The following is a 21752-nucleotide window of genomic DNA, read 5'->3' on the forward strand; positions in this document are numbered from 1 at the left end:
CCCCGCTGCAGCCAGGAGCCCAGAACTCCATGCAGCTCCCCTACGCGGGCGGCAGGGACCCCAGTTCTCCACCTGCTGCCGCCCAGGCTGTGCATTAGCAGGAAGCTGGATCAAAAGCAGAGTAGCCAGGCCGCCAACCTCGGCAACTCGACTTGGGTCTGGGACATCTTTACTAGCCCAAACGCCCACCTCCATCTGAGCCATTATGTGTTTAAGATTTATTTTATTGGAAAGGAAGAGTGACTGAAAGAGAGGGAGAGACAGAGTGAACTTCCATCCACTGGTTCACTCCCCAAATGCCCACAACAGCCAGGGCTGGGCCAGGCCAAGGTCAGGAGCCAGGAACTCCATCCTGGCTTCCCACATGGTAGCAGAGGCCCCAGCACTAGGGCCGTCTTCCACTGCCTTCCCTGGCACAGCAGCAGGGAGCTGAATGGGAAAGAGGAGCAGCCAGGACTGGTACTAGCACCCGGACATGGGGTGCCAGTGCTGCAACTGCACCACACCGCGGGCCCCGTCTTAGCCGTGCTGAAGCACACGGCTCGGTGGTGTTGAGAACACTCAGTCCCACAGTGCATCTCTAGAGGTTTTTCTAAGAAGGGATTTCTCGCTGTATTAATAACACTTAGGGCACGCACATTCTGCGTGCTTTTCTGAGTGCTTTATGTATCCTGTCATTCAATTTTCCAAACGACCTGTGAGGACAGGCACTCCCATTTTCTCTCTTTCAGAGATGAGGAAACCCGGGAGCAGAAGGATTAGATAACTTTTTCAAATTCATCCAATAAAACAAACTGTGGAACCAGAATTCCAACACAGGCGCTCGGGTACAGTTTGCTATTAATCTCTTAATGATTGGCTGCTCTGGCTGGAGAGAGTGTATGGTGGAAAGCCAGCCACCTTGCAAGCCGGGCTAGAGTGTTCTCTCTCCTGCCTATCTTCCACGCATGACTTCTCCTGTATCCCCTGGTGTGGAAAGAGGAAGGAGAAGCTACCGGCAAGCCGGGGCAAGCTGGGGAAGCCAGGGGTTCTGCAGCTTCTCTCTGCTTTCAGGGTAACCCCAGGCCCTGCCCATCCAGTTCTGCTCAAGGACAAGGCGGTCCCGGGCCTGTACAGCCCTGTGCTGGCCAGGTGGACCCCACAATCCCTGATTCATAAGGTTCCTTGAGCCATAGGTCCCCAGGGGTCCCACAGTCCCAGCTCTGGGTCCTGCTGGGACTCAGACGCTCGCAAGAGGCTATTGATCGGGAGAACTGCGTCTCACTGAAGTGGGCTGGGCCTTGATCCCCTTTGGGCCAGCCTGGGGACCCTCCTCTGGGACTTGCCTGCCACAGCTTCACGTTCACCCCCAATCTGCCCAAGCACCATTGGACCTGCTGAGTCACAGGTCCCCAAGGCAGATGAGGTTGAACTGCAGCCAGGAGCAGCCAGAGAGCCTTTCCTTGTCCTGGGTCCCACTCCAGACACTGCCTGTGCCTCCCAAATCCCACACGCCAGCCCCAGTGCCCCGGGAGCTTCTGCAGCATTGCTGCCTACCCACCCACACCGGCCCGACACGCATCAGCCGGCCCACTGCCCGCTGTCTCTCCTTCCCGTGTCCCAGTTCCGAGCGAGCGAGTCACGTGCTGGCTTCTAGCTGCAGAGGCCTGGCAAGGTGAGTGGCTGACCTTTCGCCCGCCTCTGAATATAAACAAGACGTCTGTGTTGGCCAGCCCTCCAAACAGTAAGACGCGAAGTCTGCGTCCAGGGGCAGCCGCCAAGATGACGTGAAACCGCACACACAGCACGAGGGCCATCGGCACGGAGTCTGAAGGCGCCTGCCCCGATCCAAGTCCTGCTACTCACAGCCGCATGAGCCAGCAAGCAACTTCCTCTTTCTATGCTCTAAGTCGCCTATCTGCAAACTGGACCCAATGAGATTCCCTGCTTCATAGCATGTTAGAAAGACTAAGTGAGACAACACATAGAGCCTAGAGATACCTGGCACCCAGTAAGCTTTATATGAGGTAGGTGTGTTTCATTTCTCTTTCTGTGTCCCTAAGTTCTTAGAATAGTACTAAGAGCATAATAATACGGCCGGCGCCGCAGCTCAATAGGCTAATCCTCCACCTAGCGGTGCTGGCACACCGGGTTCTAGTCCCAGTCAGGGCACCGGATTCTGTCCCAGTTGCCCCTCCTCCAGGCCAGCCCTCTGCTATGGCCCAGGAGTGCAGTGAAGGATGGCCCAAGTGCTTGGGCCCTGCACCCCATGGGAGACCAGGAGAAGCACCTGGCTCCTGCCTTGGGATCAGCGCGGTGTGCCAGCTGCGGCGGCCATTGGAGGGTGAACCAACGGCAAAAAAAGACCTTTCTCTCTGTCTCTCTCTCTCACTGTCCACTCTGCCTGTTAAAAAAAAAAAGCATAATAATAAGCATTTAATAAATAATAGCTTTTATTAAAAAATTTTTTTATTTGAAAGGCAGAATGACAGTGAAGGAGAGAAAAAGAGAAAAGAGAGTTTGCATCTCCCAGTCACTCCCCAAATGGCCTCAACGGCCAGGGCTGAGCCAGGCTGAAGCCAGGGACCTGGAAGGGTATCAGGCTCTCCCATGTGGGTGGCAGGGGCCCGAGTACCTGGGCCATCATGCGTTGCTTTCCCCGGCGCATTAGCAGAGAGCTGGAGTGGAAGCAGGGCAACCAAGCCTCCATCACCCTAGCCCCAGCAGGTGATGGCTTTGATAGTATACTGCTCCCTATTTCTCGCCTACTTGTTCAGGGAGTGCTGCGGGACTGCATCCCAGAAGTGGAATTCCCAGGTAAAGCAGTGTGCACACTTGGCCTGTTGCTAGGTATTGACAAATGGCCTCAGTAAGGCCCCAGCTGACACAGTCATCAGTCCTGAGTGAATGTGCCCTTTTCCTAGCATTGTCACCAATACTGGAGTTTCAGCCTCTTAAATTCTTGCCCAGTGGAAACCAAAACGGTTAGGCAGGAGTAGTAGGTTCAGGCGTTGCACAGCGCAGTGGGGCTGCCGTAGTTCAGAGCCATGTCCTACATATTGTGCGAAGATCCAGAAGACAGGAGTGCTGGGCTCCAGACACAGAGGGAAAATAAGGAAACGGCAAGGCCAAAGGCTTGACCTGCTCAGCCTTGCTGTATACGTGTTGAAATATTACACATTTCCCATAGAATGTACTAGTGCTGTATGTTAATCAGAATGTTTTTAAAATTTTTAAAAATTAATATAGAAAAGAAAAAATTTGCCCATCAAACAGACAGTATTGTGTTATCTTGGTATTTCAATTGTAATTATGCCTGTATTTCAAGTTTAATAGGAAATTTTTAAAAAATATGTAATTGAGGGGCCAGTGCTATGGTGTAGCAGGTAAAGCCACTGCCCACAGTGCCAGCATCTTATAAGGGCACTGGTTCGAGTCCTGGCTGCTCCACTCCTGATCCAACTCTCTGCTGTGGCCTAGGAAAGCAGTGGGAGATGGCCCAAGTCCTTGGGCCCTGCAACCACATGGGAGACCCGGAAGAAACTCCTGGCTCCTGGCTTCGGATTGACGCAGCTTCGGCCATTGCGGCCAATTGGGGAGTAAACCAGTGGATGGAAGACCTCTCTCTCTCTCTCTCTCTGCCTCTCCTTCTCTCTCTGTGTAACTCTGACTTTCAAATAAATAAATAAATAAAACTTAAAAAAATAAAAATAAAAACATGTAATTGATATCACAATTACTTCTAGGGCTGGTGTCGTGGCACAGCCAGTTAGGCTACAGCTTGCGGGGCTGGCTTCCACTATCAGGGCACTGACTCCAGTCCTGGCTGCTCCTGGGGAGGCAGCAGAAGACGCCCCAAGTACTTGAGCCCCTGCCACCAGAGATTTCTGGCTCTTGGCTCTGGCCTGGCCCCAGATGTTGCAGGCATTCAGGAAGGGAACCAGCGGATGGAAGCCAGAGGCGAGCATGAAACCCAGGTATCTGATACGGAACACCAGCATGGTAGCTGCTAGGCTGCCAGCTCCCTGGATTTCCATTTAAATGTTGCTGGGTATTGCTACATCGCTTTCTAAAAATGTCCCATCATTTTATACCTTTGCCAACAGAATATGAATGTCCTTTTCCTTGTATTCCTTCCAACCCTGGATCTTATCAGTCTTTTTATTTTTGAAAATCACCTTATTGGTACTTTTACAAGAATCCCTCCAATTGCTAGCAGATTGGGTACTTTTTCTTGTGTTTCTGGGTCATTTCGTTTTCATTTTCATGCCCTTGGAATAATTTCTTGTGTTGTCTTTTTCCAGTTGATCAATCAGAGTGCATTGTGTGTTAGGAACAGTCACTATTTCTCCGTGTAATCCCATTTAAACTTTGCTTTCTTCGGAGCAGGATTTGATGAGGGGAGAAAGGAAATGAGGCCCCCACGCCCACCCCCACTTAGCGCTGTTAGCACCCTGCAGAGACGCAAGTGGAAAGCAGCGGGTGAGAGCCAGGGTGGACCGCGCACCTCCCTCCCAGGCCTCCTCCTGGTCGCAGGTAGCACTGAGGACACGTCGCCCACAGTCTTAGACACTGGGAACAGCATCCCTGCCTTCTTCCCAGGCGGCACGCAGGTGCCAAGGTGAGAAAGCAGAGGCCCTGGGCTCCCCGAGGAGGCAGGATTTGTCTCTGCCCGTCCTGAGACACGGTGACTCAGGGAGCTGACTCCAGGGACCAAAGGTCCTGCCTGGCTCCAAACGGAAGGGTTTTTATTTTCCTTTGGATATTTAATTTACAGTTTGTAACCAGTCCAAAATGGAAACTTTATTAGGGGTTCCGATGGCTTAATTTGGGCCATTAACCAAGACTGATGCAATTCTTTCTTCCCAGGGCTCCTGACTGAGAGGGTGCTGGCCAAGCGGGGACCTGTGAAGGTGGGGATTACTGCACAGAGGCCGTTTTATGGCTCCCGGCTCAGCTCCTCTGGAGCCAGCCTTGGCACGAGAAGAAGGCTGGAGGGGCTGGCGATGGCCAACTGTCACCTGTGTCCTCGTGACCAGAGCTGCAGCTGCTCCTCCTGGAGGGCGTCGTTGGCTTCCAACCCCGGTTCACCTTTCCTTGTAGAGCAGACCTGCAGCCAGATCCACGCCTTCTGTTCTAGGCAGCTCCTTCTTGCCCTGAGCAGGGGACCAGGCTGCAGGGGCCTCCCCTCCCACGCACAGAATCAAGGAGATTTATCAAGAGATGACAGAGGCAAGAACCTCCCCGAGATGGGGAATCAAATAAACACACCCTAAAACCCAACTTTATGAGCCAACAGGGGAAATGGGGGCTCAGGTTGAATAGCTTACAACAGTCAGGCCTTATTAATTAGGTGTGATTATGGCATTGTGGTTTAAAAAGAATTCTTATCTCGGAGAGAAGCCCACTGAAATGTTAACACAAGAAATACCATCTTGGGCTTGTTTTCGAAACAGCAGGGTGGAGACAAAGAAGTATATTTGAAACAAAAGGCATTATGAGTTGAGTTGATTTTATAGAAGCTGGGTGCTGTCTCCCAAGGATTTTACTATACCGTGTTCCTCCGCTTCTGCACATTACGAAATTTTCCACTGGGAGAGAGGAAGAGGAGAGCTTGCTGCTCCCCCTCTCTCACTTTCTCTCTATTCTTCTCTGTATATGAAAGATAAGGCTAAATGACAAGAAGGTACCAGCTGTGGTTTAAATATCACCACCACCAGCAGCAGCAGCCACCACTGTAGCATCTCCCTGGCGGCCACTCCTGCTCAGGGCTTCCCCCAGGATGCCTCTGATAAAACTGAGCCGAAGGAGCTCCTGCCCGCCCACAGGACGCCTGGCAGGGGGCATCACCGCAGTTTTTATTTTTCCCTTTTCCTTGAGCGGCATGGCTGCACTCACTGGGTGACTTGGAAACACTCCGTGTTCCTCATTGCAAAAAGAAGAAAAAAGCCATTTACCTACGCAGCTTCCCCGGGGCCGCCCCTGTGCTACCTGCAAGCCTACAGGGCAGGCCTGGCGCCAGTCACACCCAGTAAGAGGTTGCCGGCCAGTGCTACTCCCTGAGAGGTTGGTCTGTTAATGCTGGGAGGGATGAGCAGGACTGAGCTCAGAAACTCTGCTTAGCTGGGAAAAGTGCAACCTGTCCAGCCAGTCCTGCCTCAGGCCTCGACAAGCCAGCCGGCCGCTACCTTTACAAGCTACAGGTGACTTGTATGCTTACAAGCTACAGGCTGCTTGTATGCGTTTGTGGGTTTGGGGGTTGTTTTGTTGGCATTTAAACCTGTACATGAATGCACCAGACAGCGTTACCTAATGCCACACTGGGTCACCCTTACATTCTCCTACTTTCCCCACTGACTTGTCCAAAATGATCTTTAGTTAGGTGATGTCTGCTTGACTGCTGGTGATCTTTTTTATGGTTGGGGGGGGGGCGCAATGGCTGGAGCTGAGCTGATCTGATCTGAAGCCAGGAGCCATATGGGTCTCCCATGTGAGTGCAGGGGCCCAAGGACTTGGGCCATCTTCCACTGCTTTCCTAGGCCACAGCAGAGAGCTGGATCAGAAGTGGAGCAGCCAGGACTCAAACTGGTGTCCGTATGAGATGCCAGCACTGAAGGCGGGGGCTTTAAACCACTGTACCACACCACTGACCCCCTACTGGTGATTTTTTGAAAATGTCATGTCCTGGGGCTGGCACTGTGGCATAATAGGTTAGGTCTCTGCCTGCAGCGCTGGCATCCCTTGTGGGTGCTGGTTCGAGTCCTGGCTGCTCCACTTCTGATTCAGCTCTCTGCTATGGCCTGGGAAAGCAGTGGAAGATGGCCCAAGTCCTTGGGTCCCTACACCTTCATGGGAGATCAGGTGGAGACTCCTGGCTTCGGAACAGCTCAGCTCCAGATATTCTAGCCATTTGGGGAGTGAACCAGCGAATGGAAGACCTCTCTCTTTCTCTGTGTCTCTCCCTAGAAAGAGAGAGAGAGGGAGGAAGGGAGGAAGGGAGGAAGGGAGGAAGGGAGGAAGGGAGAAAGGGAGAAAGGGAGGAAGGGAGGAAGGGAGGAAGGGAGGAAGGAAGGAAGGAAGGAAGGAAGGAAGGAAGGAAGGAAGGAAGGAAGGAAATGCCATCCCTCTCAAGGCGGAGCAGGGCCTGGCTCACCACTTAGTCTACCACACCTGACTCACAGCAGGGTCTGCAGAAATATTTGTGGAATGCAAAGGTGAATGACTGAGTGGCAGAAGGAAGACGGTGCAGCTGTGTCTTCCAGGGGACGGGCGTGCAGAGGTGCAGCATGGAGGGCACCAGGACCAGGCCCTCCTCCCAGCGTGGCCCTCACCTGGCCCACAGCTGATCTTGTCTTTCCTTTCTCCTTATATGGTTTTCTGTTGATATCTTTATTTGAGCTTTTAGTTACAAAAATAGCACATGTTTTTTGTTTTAAAAATACATAAAGTGGGGCTGGCACTGTGGCGCACTGGGTTAACGCCCTGACCTGAAGCGCTGGCATCCCATACGGGCACCGGTTCTAGTCCCAGCTGTTCCTTTTCCAATCCAGCTCTCTGCTGTGGCCTAGGAAAGCAGTAGAAGATGGCCCAAGTCCTTGGGCCCCTGCACCCACGTGGGAGACCTGGAAGGAGCTCCTGGCTCCTGGCTTCGGATTGGCACAGCTCCGGCCGTTGCAGCCAATTGGGGAGTGAACCATCAGATGGAAGACCTCTCTCTCTCTCTGCCTCTCCTCTCTCTGTGTGTAATTCTGACTTTCAAATAAATAAATAAATCTTTTTTACAAATAAATATACATAAAGTAAAAAATGAAAAATCACCTCCCTCCTTCCCTTGCCTCTCTCCAAAGGTAGCTTTGGTTGGCCCTTGGATTTGTGTGCAAACACTTCCACACCCTTCCAGACCCTTCCAGACCCTTCCATTCTTTCCCATATCTTCCAGCCTCTTTTTTGCAGCATGGGGCGGGTGGGTCTCACCATGTTCCTCCCATGTCACTGCTCCTCTCCCACTTCAGAGGAACAGCTTGTTCAGGGCTGCCGAGAAACCAAACCGCAAGTTTTCCACATTCCTCTGGGTCCTTCTCCTCCCCACTCTGCCTTCTCCCCAAACAAAGCAATGCAAAACAAAACACCATACACCCCCCCCACTCCCCCACCCCCCCACCCCCGCCCCAGCTTAGCTGAAGGGCACACCCCTGCGGCCCGCCCTGGGGCTGGGTGGATCTGGGGGGTTGGGAGAATGGATTCTGTCCCGCCATCTTTCCATCTTTCCGAGGCCTGGGCCCTCTCTGCACCTCCACCTCCTCTGGGGGGTAGACTACAAGATCGCGGGAAGGCGAAAGGGCTGCCGCGCATGCTCATTCTCCCTTAAGGTGGATGCGGCTCCCTGTAGCTGGACTCCGACTGCTTCCCTTTCATTCTGGTCTTGCTCCAAGTGGAGATCGCCAAGTTTGTTTTTTTTTTTTTCCACTTTGCATTAATCTAGAGACTGCAACTTCCTGAACCCCCCCCCCCCCGCCCGCCGTGTCTTCCCCGCGGTTATGTCCCCTTCCCTCACTTCCCTATCTCACTTTTCGGTGGTCTTGGGACCTCGGTCAAGAGGCCCAAAATAATCTGCCTGAGGTCCCCCCATCAGCAAGGCCCCGCAGCCGGCCTTGGCCGGGGAGCAGGCAGCCACTTCCTGTTTATGAAGACCAGGGCTAAAGTTCAGGATCAGCGGTTGCGTAACCTGCTGGCCTCCTCTAAGGCTGTGCTTTCCTGGGACTTGAAGCAACAGAAACAAAGTCGCCCCCCACCCCTACCAGGGGCCTTCCCAGGCAGCGTTCTGCAGGGAAGTGGCGCTCAGTAGGCTGGCACCATTGTTAGCTCCAGACTAACGAGCCTTGCATGAATCCTCGAGTCACCCAGCTCAGGTGCGGCTCTGGCTAGGGAAGGGGAGGTCAGGTGGGGGAGGGAGCCTTGGAGTTCCTGAGAAGCAAAATGAGGGGTATTTATGAGATAACGATGCTGATTGGGGTGCATAACCTGTTCATGAAAGCCCAAGTTCTCTCTGTGCCACAGGCAACAACAGAGGCTGAGGGGACACTTCTCCCGGTCGGCCTCCAGCTCCAGCCCACACGGGACGATACGCCCCAGCTACCACTTTGCAGGCTGCAGAGCAAGAGCACCGTGGGAAAGCAGCAGGCCGGGCATGGGGATGCCCTGGAGGCACCAGGGACCAGCCAGGGCAAAGCAAGGGACAGCAAGAAAGTGGCAGTCAAAGGAAAATTCTAGAACAAACCAAGCCATGGGGTTTTCTGGAGTTACTGACTCAAGAAGGTGTGCGGGTGGGGTTTCTTCATCTTTCAGGTCTTGGATGGTGAGCTTCCCCGGGCCAAGGAGCAGGACAGTAGAGGGCAGGAGGAAGGCCAGGGGGCAGGAGCAGGCAGGGTGAGTGGAGACAGCCTGGAGAAGAGGAAGCTGACAAAGCAGCAGCCTGCGGGGCAGCAGCTCGCCCGAGGCTTCCTTTGGTGCTTGGCTGGCTGATGAGAGGGCCAGGGCCTAGGGGAGCGAGGGTTGTTGGGGATGAGGGACCGCCGAGGCCTGGGCAGCCTCCGCCTTGGGTCTGTGATCTCTCACCTGTGGGAACCAGGAGAGCAGACACCGAGGCCCAGTGTTGTTCCTTTCCCTCCACTCTGGTCTGGAAACCCGGTAGCTCTTTCTACCGGTCCACTCAAACCCAACGATGCCCTCTTCCCTGCGCAATAAAAGCTTCAGCCCAGAGCGGTTCTCCAAGGAGGCGAAACAGACACACTGCTGCAGACACACTCAGCAGGTCCCAAGGAGGGTGCAGCAGGGCTTTCCCTGGGCAAGCAGCCAGTTTGAGAAAGAAGAGGCTGTTGGCTTCAGGATGGAGACCAACTTGGGTGGGTTCCCTTGCCCTCTGTCTTGGCCCTGTCAACACTGGGGGTTAGGGCTGCCCAGAGGGAGTTAACGGGATCAAGCCTCAACCCCAGGATGTTACCCCTCGGCCTGAAGCCATAGCTCTGCCCTGGGGTATTGTGTTAGCAGGTGCTACAGCCATGGGCAGCTCCTGACCCTCCAGCCAGAGGGCTCCTTCCTGGACAGACAGAGACCCTGAGGGTTTTAAGACTTGTCCTGAGTGACTTGGGAACAGAGGCACCATGTTGGGCTGCCCCTGGGCCCTGCCATCCAGCCCCTGGGAGCCCCTGAGGCACCAGGCTGGGAGATGAGGGGGAGGAACTCCACTTTCACCTCCTGAGGTTTATGAGGTTAATAGGGGTAATCATGGGCTACCGACTTCCCTTCCACTTCAAAGCTCAAGGGGAAAGAATGGTTCTAGAAAACCTGGAAGGGCAAATCCTGGGCCCTAGCTCTGCGGGGGCCGCCCAAGCAGGAAGACCTGAGTGAGGAGTCCTGGGGGCAGGGGGGACTGTGCCTTGGAACATGGGTATCTGGAACAAGAGGACAATCTTAGGGACGAGCCCATGGCCCTGAGTGCCCCAGATGCCAAGAGATGAACCTAAAAACATGAGAGAGCATTTGGAGGCTGAGGGTCATGGATGCACACGCTCACACACTTACACACTCTCCCACGTCATACACACAGACACGTATGCATGAAACACACTGGCATAAATGCTCGGGCAGGCACATTCTCACACGGGTACGTGCCCACACACACACACACACACACACATGAATGCTAACACACAAGCACCCTCCCCAGCACAAACACACACACACACACTCATGCAGGCACTTATATCAAGGCTCACAAGTGGGCAACACATGGCACAGAGGAACACACGCATACAAACACAGACACACCAATTCACATGCCCTCAGGCACCTATTCTTGATATTAGCCAAAAGGCCCAGAAGCGACTGGAAAAGAGATCCGTGCACAGGCACAGACATTCCTGCGTGTGTACAAATTTGCACAATGCGTGCTTGCACACATACACCCCCCGTAACTCAAACACCAGCTGCCAGGCTACTTGAGAGCATCCTGGCCAGCTGCCTGGTGGTTTCACCCTGGGCTGCGGCCGAGGCCCGCCCCTGGCCTGCCCCGCCCCCAGTGGGCTGTGTATAAATTCCCTCCCTTTGCCCCTTCCCAGGCACAGGCAGCCTGGACACCAGCACAGCTCTCCGCCTCACCTCTGCCCCGTCTCTGACCGCTCCGGCAAACCTGTCAGGGCCAGAGTGAACCAGCGACAGCATGGGTAAGGAGGGGGTTCCAACAAGCCGTGTTGCTCACCCCTGGCCTGCTTCTGCTCTGCAGGGGGCAGGGAGGGCTAGACTTGGCTCCATGTCCTTAACCCTGCACCCCCACCTCCACTCCGTTCCCCTGCGCAGCCTAAGTGTCAGAGGAAGGAAGACAGCCCTCTGTCTGGGAGGGTGTTGCTGGGCTACAACCCAGCTCCCCTCTGCAGGAGCCTGGCCAGGGTGGCTTTTCACCACTGAGAAAATCAGGTGGGGAGAGGGGGACTCTTCGGGGGAGCCTCTGTGCTCTTGGCCATCACCAAAGGACACAGACGATCCTGGTTTCAGCCCTGGGCCCACTTCTGTCTCCAGCAGTAGAGATCCCACACCTTCGTGCTTGGGTCACTCCCTAGCTGTCCCACACACCCAGTCACTTTGGGAGGGAAGGCAGGGACCCCATCTGCTCCCTGGGGACCAGTTTCATCACCGCCTGCCCTCGGCAATCCCACAGTCCCCGTCTCCTTCCATGCGTGGTTTCTTGCATGTCAGGCTGAAGAGGATCTGGATTTGGTTGGGAGCGCTGGGGTCCTTGCCTCCCTGGAGCTGTCTCTTGCCCAGACTGGCAGAATTCCCATGAACCAGCCTGGCATTCAAAAGCAAACTAATGGGGCAGGTGTCTGGCACAACAGTTAGGACACCATTTGGGATGACCACATCCTGTTATCAGAGTGCCTGGTTCAAGTCCCAGCTCCTCTGTTTCCAACCCAGCTTCCTGCCAATGCAGACCCTGGGAGGCAGCAGGTGATGGTGCAAGTGTCTGGGTCCCTGCCACCCAAATGAGAGACCCAGGTTGAGTCCCTGGCTCTTGGCTTCAGGCTGGCCCAACGTAGGCTGTTGTGGGCACTTAGGAAGTGGAGCAGCAGATGGAAGATCTCTCTGTGTCTAGCTCTCTGTCTCTCTGCCTTTCAAATAAAATGGAAAAATATTAATATACAAAATTTACTCTCTTGGCAATTTTAAAGGGGGGGCAGGCAGAATTGTGATATAGTAGGCTAAGCCACTGCTTGTGACTGGCATCTCATAGCAGAGTGCCAGTTATAGTCCTGGCTACTCCACTTCCCATCCAGCTTCCGGCTAATGTGCCTGGGAAGACTGGGATAGAATTCCTGGCTCCTAGCACCTGGCTTCTGCCTGCTCCCTACCTGGCTTTTCCAGCCATTTAAGGAGTGAATCAGTGTATAGAAGAGCTCTCTCTCTGCTTCTCTGGCTATCAAATTAAAAAAAAAAAAAACCACCTGATCTTTCCCCACGTTCTTCTTAAGCCCAGAGATGCTCAGAGACCTGGCTTTAGACCCTTAATGCAGGGGTATTTCCCAGAAAGAGGAAAGATGCTCCCTGGGGCCTGAGTGGCATGGCCTGATCCTAAAGTGGCCGGAGGCAGGGGCTGGCAGGCAATGCTGTGGAGGGGGTGACGTCTCCTGGCACCTTCCCTTCTCTCCGAGTCTCTTTGGCGGTGTAGTTTTTGCATCTCTGTTTCGATACCTCGGAGTTTTCCTTCCCCTTCTGCGGCCAGCAACCTCCTTGCTGTCCCCCCAGCGCCGTGTGCCAAGCCTGACCCAGCTTGGTGGGGGAGCAGAATGACTCTCCTCAAGCTCTTCGGTCTGGACCTGCCCCCTTTCGCCAGCTGGCTCCCGGCACAAGCTCTGCAGGCATTCTCCCCCTCCCCGGCACAGCCCGTCCAGACTGTTCCACGCTTCCCTCTTATGAAAGTGCCTCTGCAGACCGGGACTTTGCCTGTGTTTATGTAACACTTCTAGAGTCTTTTGCTGGTTTCATTTACATACAAGTACTTCTGGATACATTGTTGTGACCTTGATCTCTAGGGCAGCAGGTAGCAGAGTCTAACCCCCTCTTTGTAGCGGAAGGGGACAAAGCAGGGAGAGCAGGTTCCAAAGCTGGAACTTGAAGCCAGGTTTTGCAGCTCTAAGCTATGCCGCTGCTGCCTCTCAGCTTCCCAAGTCACAGACTGCTATGAACGGGGTCCCAGGCGCTGGGGCAGCTTCCACGCTGGCCGCTGGCCACCCCTGGCTCCTCACTGCCTCCCCCACTCCCCGCTGTCCTGGTGGTGCCCAGACAGGCACAGCACAGGGCAGAAGGTGGCGCCCAATCCTGTTGAATTCCACTCCAGGATTTCTTTCCGCCTGCAGCTCCCTGGCTGCTTCCCGGTGGCACTTTCTCCCTTGTGAATATCCAGGCCTTGGTGGAGCCCCAGCCGCCACTGGGCTCCCGCACAGCTGTGTGGCCTCTCTTGCCAGACATCAGGGACTGCGTGGCCGCTCCCTACAGCTCCCTGGACCTCCAGGCTTTGCAGAGTTGGGCCAAATACTGTCCTGAACCCCTGCAGGAAGTGGGGCCCACCCACAGCCTCTGAAACTGGCCTTAGGATGTGCAGCTGCCATCAGCTCCCCCCTAGCCTGGAACTCCAGCCCCCTGTCCCCTGTCTGGGTGACCAACCCTTGGTTATGCAACCGCAAGCTGCAGCCCACACCGCACCAGGAGAGCAGGGCACCAGGAGAGCAGGAGTGGCCAGGCCCCTGGCATGGATCCATTTGGTGAAAGGGGTGGGGCAGGTTCCCTGTTGCGCTATTCTTACCATGCTCCCCTCCCCATTTCACAGAGACTGAGGCCTGGGGCTTAAGTAAGTCCCCACCTTCCCACAGCTCTTCAGCCTCGGACTGCAGTTGAAACCCCAGTGGGGGTCATAACCACTGCACTTCAAGGCCTCTCCTGCCCCGCCCCACCCCCTCCCCAGCTGTCCGCCTAGGTCACCTCTGTGCAGCTCCTCCTGCCACACCCTCACACTCAGGGCTCTGAAGGGGTGGGCTGTCAGGTGAGTGTTGCAGGATGGGGGGGTTTCAGCCTCCAGAAGCTGCTCCCTCCCACCCGTCCCATTGTCTCTGCAGCCACAAAGTGTGTGAAGTGTGGACCCGGCTACTCCACCCCTCTGGAAGCCATGAAAGGTATCTGTTCATTATCCGGGGGCCTGAGTCCCCTCTGCTGATCCATGGGAGGTGGGGTTAGGGGACCTCAGCCCTGGCCTCTACCTTCTGCCCCTGCCTCCTGGGCACAGTCCACGCTGCCACTGTTCTTCCCCACTCACCATGCCCACTGCCTGCTTCCACCCTCCAGGACCACGGGAGGAGATCATCTACCTTCCCTGTATTTACCGAAACACCGGCATTGAGGCCCCGGATTATCTGGCCACCGTGGATGTTAACCCCAGGTCCCCTCAGTATTGCCAGGTGAGGCAAGGCTTGGGCACCGGTGCACCCCGAGACTCCCGTCTGGCCCTGGCACGGCACTTTCCCAGCTCCATCCTTCTTTGCCTTCTCTGGGTATGGTTGTGCAGGCTGTTCACTGCACAAGGGCAGCCTATGCTGTGCTGCCAGCCAAAATGGGCCTCCAAGAGCTCACGGAGGAGCAGCCTGGGCAAGCCCCGCCCCCTGTCCTCCACCCCAGGTCATCCACCGGCTGCCCATGCCCTACCTGAAGGATGAGCTGCATCACTCCGGCTGGAACACCTGCAGCAGCTGCTTCGGTGACAGCACCAAGTCGCGCAACATGCTGGTGCTCCCGTGTCTCATCTCCTCCCGCGTCTATGTGGTGGACGTGGCCTCGGAGCCCCGCGCCCCGAAGCTGCACAAGGCACGTCGTCTGCCCTCCCCCAACTGCAGACCCTGGGCAGCTTATAGGTGGGAAACACACACACACACACACACCCAGGCTCAACTGCTGCCGCACCTGCCCCTGACGTAGCTCAAAAGCAGGGAAGGAGGTCAGACTCCGGAGGAGTTAGCTGGCCGTGCTGGGGTCACCACTGAGCACCACACACCCAAGGGTCAGGGCACAGCAAGAACAGGGAGGAAGCTTCCTGTTTTCTGAGAAGCAGAGAAAGCCACCCATCTCAGCACCCAGTTAGGAGCGCCAGGCTGCCCTGGGGCAGGAGCCTCCTGGTGCCAGACACTCACTCTGCTGCCTACCGGACAATGGCATGGCACAGCCCCAACAAGCTTAAGGTGTCCGTGGGCGGAGCGCCGGCAGGACGGAGCTGGGCGGAGTCCGTGCTTTCCTCCTGGGGACTCTCCTGCCAGTCTCTGTTTCCCTTGATGTTCTTTAGACATAACCAGACTGAATCTCCCCCTGGGAGGGTTGGGTCCATGTTTTGAAGGACAAGAGGACAGGTCAGCAGATAAGACAGTGTCGTGGTGGGGAGTGAAAGAGCCTGGTGCACTGTTCCCCACCTGTCCCCAGGTCATCGAGGCCAAGGAGATCCAAGACAAGTGCGGCCTGAGCTACCTGCACACCAGCCACTGCCTGGCCAGCGGGGAGGTCATGATCAGCACCCTGGGAGACCCTAAGGGCAATGGCAAAGGTACCCAGCAGCACTGCTGCTCATGGGAACGTCGGTGGCTGTGACACATGGGAAGCATTTGTCAGGCCACGCCTGGGGAGGGATGGAATGACCTCCCAGGGAGAACCAGCCGCTAGCTCCACTGCGATACTGAATACGTTAGCAGTGGCTTTGGTTGCTTTAATGATGTCTTTGTGGGGAATGCACACAGACGTGGCCCCCAAAAATACAAGCACTGAACAGCAACCTTTGTGACTTCAGGAGTCAATCTAACAGTCCCTGCTGTTCTTAAACTTCCTATTTGCCAGTTCATTTAGGCAAGATCAGAATTGACATCCGCAAAACATCCACCGTGTGCCAGATACAAGCTGTGAGATAGGTGCCGTTGTGAGCCTGGTTGGCAGATAAGAAAGCCGAGGCACAGATTGGTTAAGAAACTTACCCAAGGCTATGCGGCTAATAAATCACAGAGCTGGAACTCAAACAGCACAACCTGGCCCTGAAATTTATGTCCTATTCATCGTTCCGTGCTGCCTCTCAGAGTCCTGGCTGCGATACCAGGCCCCTCCATCCAGGGCAGGTGTTGTGGTACAGCAGGTTAGGCCACCGCTCAGGACTTCCACATCCCACACCCAAGTACCTGGTTCAAGTCCTGTCTGTTCCGCATTTCCGACCCAGCTTCTTGCTGACATGCCTGGGAGGCAGTGTGTGATCATGGCCCAAGTACTTGGGTTCCTGCATGCAATCCTGGCTTTGGCTTGGCCTAGTCTTGGCTGTTGCAGGCATTTAGGAAGTGAGCTAGTAGATGGGTGATCTCAACCTCTCTCTCTCTCCTCTCTCTCTCACCACTTTTCAAATAAATATTTTTTTTAAAAAAAAAGGCCAGCCCTCTTCCATCTAAGAGCAGCTAAGGTTTCTGTGCCGGAGCCCATCTGACAGCTTTGGCTGAGAGATGGGGGGAGTGTGACATTCCTAGACTTAGTAAGGCTTGGAAAGAGACATCTGGTTGTATTTGCAAAGATGTATCAAGATGTTACAACATAGTAAGGATGCAATATGTTGGCACTGGTGTTGAATTACAAATAAACATAAATTTTCTGCATCATTAAAACAAAGCAGTGAGAGGAATGGAACTTAGACCCTGGGGAGGATCCTCCTCCAACTGTGGGGGCAGGGGTGAAGTCTGTGGGAAGTAGAGGCACAGGAGTCAGAGCCCCCGCCTCCCCCTTGGATGTGTGGATTTGGGGCACTGGCAAATGTAGCAGGAGGAGGGGGTCAGGTGCAGCTTCCAGCCTCCCAGGCATGCCTGGGGAGAAGCATGGCCGGGAGAATGAGCCTCACACCCTGCTTCCTTCCCTACCCAGGGGGGTTCGTGCTTCTGGACGGGGAGACTTTTGAGGTGAAGGGGACGTGGCAGCGGCCTGGGGGCGAGGCGCCCCTGGGCTACGACTTCTGGTACCAGCCCAGGCACAATGTCATGATCAGCACCGAGTGGGCGGCTCCCAACGTCTTAAGAGATGGCTTCAACCCTGCTGACGTGGAAGCCGGTGAGAGACCCCAAAGGGGCAGGCAGCGGCCTCAGGCCAACACCCCTCTGCTTTCTGCTCCCAAACCCCACACCAAATCTTCCCCCTGCTTTACTTCCCTCTTGTGGCCCCCAGGTTGGGTGTTCTGAGGGTCCCTCCCACCCCCTCACCCCCACTCTAGTGAGTGGCTGGCCTGCCCTGATCCTGAGCCCACCCTCCTGTCCCACCCCCACCACAGGGCTCTATGGGAGCAATCTACACATTTGGGACTGGCAGCGCCGCGAGCTGGTGCAGACCCTGCCCATGAAAGACGGGCTCATCCCCCTGGAGATCCGCTTCCTGCATGACCCGGCAGCTTCCCAGGGCTTCGTGGGCTGTACCCTCAGCTCCACCATCCAGCGCTTCTACAAGAACGAGGTACTGCATGCCATGGGCTCCCCTCCCGGCAGCCTTGGCAGCACCCCTGCCCAGGCATCTACTCCCGGCTCCACCAGCCCAGGCTTCTCCAAGAATGCAACAGAATGCAGGCCCAAGCCCCACGTGTGCCCCCGCAGTGCCAGGCTCCTTCTCACCTGTCTTAGGAAATGCGCTGTAACTGAATGGCAGACTGGGGAACTGATAAAGAACAGAGGGTTTTTTAGCTCATGGTTCTGGAGGCTGGGGGTTCCCGGATCAAGGGGCCTCATCTGGGTGAGGGTCTTCTTGCTGGTGGGGACCCTGCAGAGTCCCAAGCAGTGCAGGGCATCACGTGGCAAGAGGAGACACACCAAAGACAGACCCACTCTCCAGACAACCCATGAACCCCTGAACCCATGAATGCCTCCCCGGCCCCATGAATGGAGGGCACGGCTTTCTGACCCAATCGCCTCTTCCAGGCCCCGCCTGGCCCCGCCTTTTAACCCCTTACAATGGGGCTTAAATAGCACACCTGAAGCCTAACTGGTCCTGTGTATTCACTCAGTCATTCACAAGCTACTTAGTGAGTTTCTGTTAGGTGTCCTGGGCTGGGAGCCGGGAATGCAGTAAGGAAGCAGACACAGCCCTGCCCTGGGGACTTGCATGGAGGCAGGCCCTAGCCCAAGAAGGCCCTGGGGAGACCTAGTTCAGACCCTCAGCCCCCAGCACTGACAGGCTCTCCTCTGCGCCTTCCACTCCCCAATGTAGGCAGGCTGTTGGTCAGTGGAGAAGGTGATCCAGGTGCCACCCAAGAAAGTGAAGAACTGGTTACTGCCCGAAATGCCAGGTGAGTGCCGACGGGAAGGTGGGGATTGCAAAGTTCATTCCTGGCCTGAGAGTAAGAGTCCTTAAAGTGTCTGAACCAGGCTGAGCACTTGGGCTAGCCAATAAGACACCCGCATCCCTCGTCAGAGGATCTGAGTTCAAGACCTGGCTCCAGCTCCAGATTCCAGCTTCCTGCCAGTGCAGACCCTGGGAGGCAGCAGGTGATGGCCCAGGAATCAGAATGACTGAGTTTCCGGTTCCCACAGCCCAGCCCCAGGCCACTGCAGGCATTTGGGGGGGTGAATAAATGAGTGGTAGCTCTGTCTCTCTGCCTCTCAAATAAGTAAAGAAATAAATTTTCAATTTTTGATGAAAGCCCCTCAAGTAGGCATTGGGCGCAGCAGGCGTTGGGCACCACATCCCGTACCAGAGCATCTGGCTTAAGTCCTGGCTCTGCTCGGGATTCCAGCTTCCTGCTCAGGTGCACCCTGGGAGGCAGCAGGTGATGGCGCCAGGACATGGGTCCCTGCCACTCACGTGGGAGACCTGGATTTCATTCCAGGCTCCTGGCTTGGGGCTGGCCCAGCCTCAGCTGTCGTTAGCATTTGGGGAGTGAACCAGAGGATGGAAAATCATTCCCTGTGTATCTCTGTCACTTTGCCTTTCAAATGAATAAAATATAAGTAAGTTTAAAAAAATTTTTAAAAAGCCCCTGAACCCTTCCGCTCCCAGGCCTGATCACCGACATCCTGCTGTCCCTGGATGACCGCTTCCTCTACTTCAGCAACTGGCTGCACGGGGACCTGCGGCAGTATGACATCAGTAACCCGCAGAAGCCCCGCCTCGTGGGCCAGGTGCGGGCCCCTGCAGAGAGGGGACAGCAGGAAGGACTCTAGCAAGTCCCGGGGGTGGGGTAGAGGGGGTGAGGTAGCTGGGGGATGCTAAAGGAGGTGAGGAAGAAGCAAAAATGTGGGTGGGGGTGGTGCGGGCCCAGCACTGTGGGGAGCCTTGGCTGGACCTGGGGAACGCGTCTGCACGGCTACTTCTCCTGCATCGTCCACTCCTCCCACCCCTGTCCTCCCCACCCAGATCTTCCTCGGGGGCAGCATCGTGAAGGGAGGCCCCGTGCAAGTGCTGGAGGACCAGGAGCTCAGATGCCAGCCGGAGCCCCTGGTGGTCAAGGTGAGGAGTCCTCACTCCCCAACCCACAGGCCCCCTCAGATGCCTGCTCAAAGATGCAGGGGGTGGGGGGGACATCTCAGCATGCACTTGGGATTTGGGTGGTGCCCACGATACCTCATAGGACCTGTGTGCCACCCTGGGGTCTGACGTCTGCTCTTCCCAGGGAAAACGGGTGGCTGGAGGCCCACAGATGATCCAGCTTAGCCTGGACGGGAAGCGTCTCTACGTCACCACATCGCTGTACAGTGCCTGGGACAAGCAGTTTTACCCTGATCTCATCAGGTGAGAAGCAGACAACCCACTGATCCTCCTCTCCCAGCACAGTCATACAGCTGCCTGAAGACTCCCCAGGGACCTGGCGTGGCCCCTGCAGACCCCACACCTCTTCCTCCTCCCTCACGCCAGCTTGGGGAAAAAGCCGCACACCTCTGACATCTCCCTCACCCCTTTCCTCTTCCCCACCAGGGAAGGCTCCGTGATGCTGCAGGTTGATGTAGACACTGAAAAGGGAGGGCTGAAGCTGAACCCCAACTTCCTGGTGGACTTTGGGAAAGAGCCCCACGGCCCAGCCCTGGCCCATGAGCTCCGCTACCCCGGGGGTGACTGCAGCTCCGACATCTGGATCTGAAGCCCACTCCCCCATCGCCCCTAACCCACATTCGGAACCCTCACCTCAAAGGGACCTGGCTTCACTCTCCTCGCTCTTGACCCCCGGCCCCTGGCAGCTTGTCCCACCAAAGCCAAACCAAGACTGTAGGAGCGTTGAGCGGTGTCTCCATTTACGGCCCACTTGCTGCTTTTGCTCACTTTCGCTGTTTTTACAAGTGCTCTTGCAATCACCAAGAAATAAACTGGTGAACCTCTTGCTCAGACTGCCTTGCCTTTGGGAGCTTGGGGCCTGTGACTCCCTGGGGAGGAGGAATGCAGGGGTGGGGTAACAGGTGACTGGTTCACACCAGTGATTCCAACAGGAGCCCGCCATGCCCAGTACAAGGTGATTGTCACAAGGACACCTGGGGGGACACAGTGTCAATTGCTCTAAGCTTTTTTCTTTTCTTAAAAAAAAAATTTATTTATTTGAAAGGCACAGTTACCAAGAGAGGAGGGAGAGGCGGGGGGGTGGGGGAAGTTCTATGCACTGCTTCACTCCCCAAATGGCAGCAATGGCCGGAGCTGGACTGATCCAAAGCCAGGAGCCAGGAGCTTCTTCCTGGTCTCCCATGAGGGTGCAGGGGCCCAAGGACTTGGGCCATCTTCTACTGCTTTCCCAGGCCATAGCAGAGAGCTGGATCAGAAGTGGAGCACATGAGAACCAGTGCCCATATGGGATGCCAGCTCCGCAGGTGGCAGCTCCTGATCTCTCTCTCCACCCCCCTCCCCGTTTGTATGTGTGTGTGATTTTGCCTTTCAAGTAAATAAAATGTTAAAAAAAAAGTCATACTGTGATATCACCACACACTATTAGACTGGCTAGAATGAAGAGTAGTGAGAATGTGAAAGGGTGAGAATGCAGAGAAATCAATCACTCAGCCACTGCTGGTGGGAATGCAACACGGAACAACCGCTCTGAAAACTCACCTGATGGTTGTTTGTTAACCCAAACGTTCACTTCCCTATGACCCAATAATTGCTCTTGTTGTACCTGAGCAAGTGCAAACAGAGGAGCCCCACACATGGATAAAACCTGATGGCCCTTTGTTGCTGGCAGTGGAGAGTTGGCTCCTGCTCTAAAGAACTCTGGCCCCGAAGCCCAAAGCAACCGGGTTTATAAAGGCAAAAACCCCAAAATTGGGAGGGGAATACAGGGTTGCTAGGATCGGGGGGAACACATGGTTACCGGGGTCAAGCTGTTGAAACTAATATCAATCATAATCTTGACAATACCAGTTACAATCTTAACAATTCCACTTATAATCTTGACATTAATCCAGGTATTAGCTTAAATCATATGTAGGACATAGACAAATTACATTTTCATCATGAACCCAGGAGCAGCCTATCCACTTCCAAGCTTGAGCAATCGTGCTAGGGGGTTTCTATGCTCTGCCAAGTGTGGTGCAGGTTGCCAGGTGTGATGTAGTGGACGGCTATTGTCCGGGTGTTTTATATCATAGCTTCAGTCCAGAGTCTCACAGGGGGTGAGGGGGCAGTGCTTTCTCAAGATGGAGTCTCAGGTGCTCCAAAATGGAGTCCCTACTGTCAAGGTGTTATTTCATTCCCCGCTTTGTGTT

The 21752-nt window shown here is 55.2% G+C and overlaps 1 protein-coding gene and 1 long non-coding RNA gene across 3 annotated transcripts; both read left to right on the forward strand.

Annotated features, from left to right (window-relative positions):
- Positions 1-1390: 1390 nt before the first annotated feature.
- On the forward strand, positions 1391-7793 carry LOC138850544 (uncharacterized). The gene is made up of 3 exons (XR_011390438.2): positions 1391-2006; positions 4849-6182; positions 7530-7793. It is a non-coding gene; the product is annotated as an uncharacterized LOC138850544 (long non-coding RNA).
- A 3305-nt stretch (positions 7794-11098) lies between these two features.
- Positions 11099-20386, forward strand: SELENBP1 (selenium binding protein 1). 2 transcript variants are annotated; one of them, XM_089299940.1, is made up of 12 exons: positions 11099-11201; positions 13859-14201; positions 14371-14483; positions 14701-14886; positions 15493-15613; positions 16957-17139; positions 17357-17535; positions 18283-18361; positions 19072-19193; positions 19429-19521; positions 19685-19803; positions 19987-20386. In XM_089299940.1, the coding sequence occupies exons 2-12, from the start codon at positions 14195-14197 to the stop codon at positions 20147-20149; spliced, it is 1365 nt and encodes a 454-aa protein (XP_089156066.1). In that variant the 5' UTR covers positions 11099-11201; positions 13859-14194; the 3' UTR covers positions 20150-20386. The 2 variants fall into 2 exon arrangements, with proteins under 2 accessions (XP_089156066.1, XP_008262672.1); XM_008264450.5 differs by having other exon boundaries at positions 14145-14201.
- The last annotated feature ends 1366 nt before the right edge of the window (positions 20387-21752 follow it).

Source organism: Oryctolagus cuniculus, chromosome 7 (genome assembly GCF_051225735.1).
Source record: "Oryctolagus cuniculus isolate XC-2025 breed Fujian yellow rabbit chromosome 7, ASM5122573v1, whole genome shotgun sequence".
Taxonomy (NCBI): domain Eukaryota; kingdom Metazoa; phylum Chordata; class Mammalia; order Lagomorpha; family Leporidae; genus Oryctolagus; species Oryctolagus cuniculus.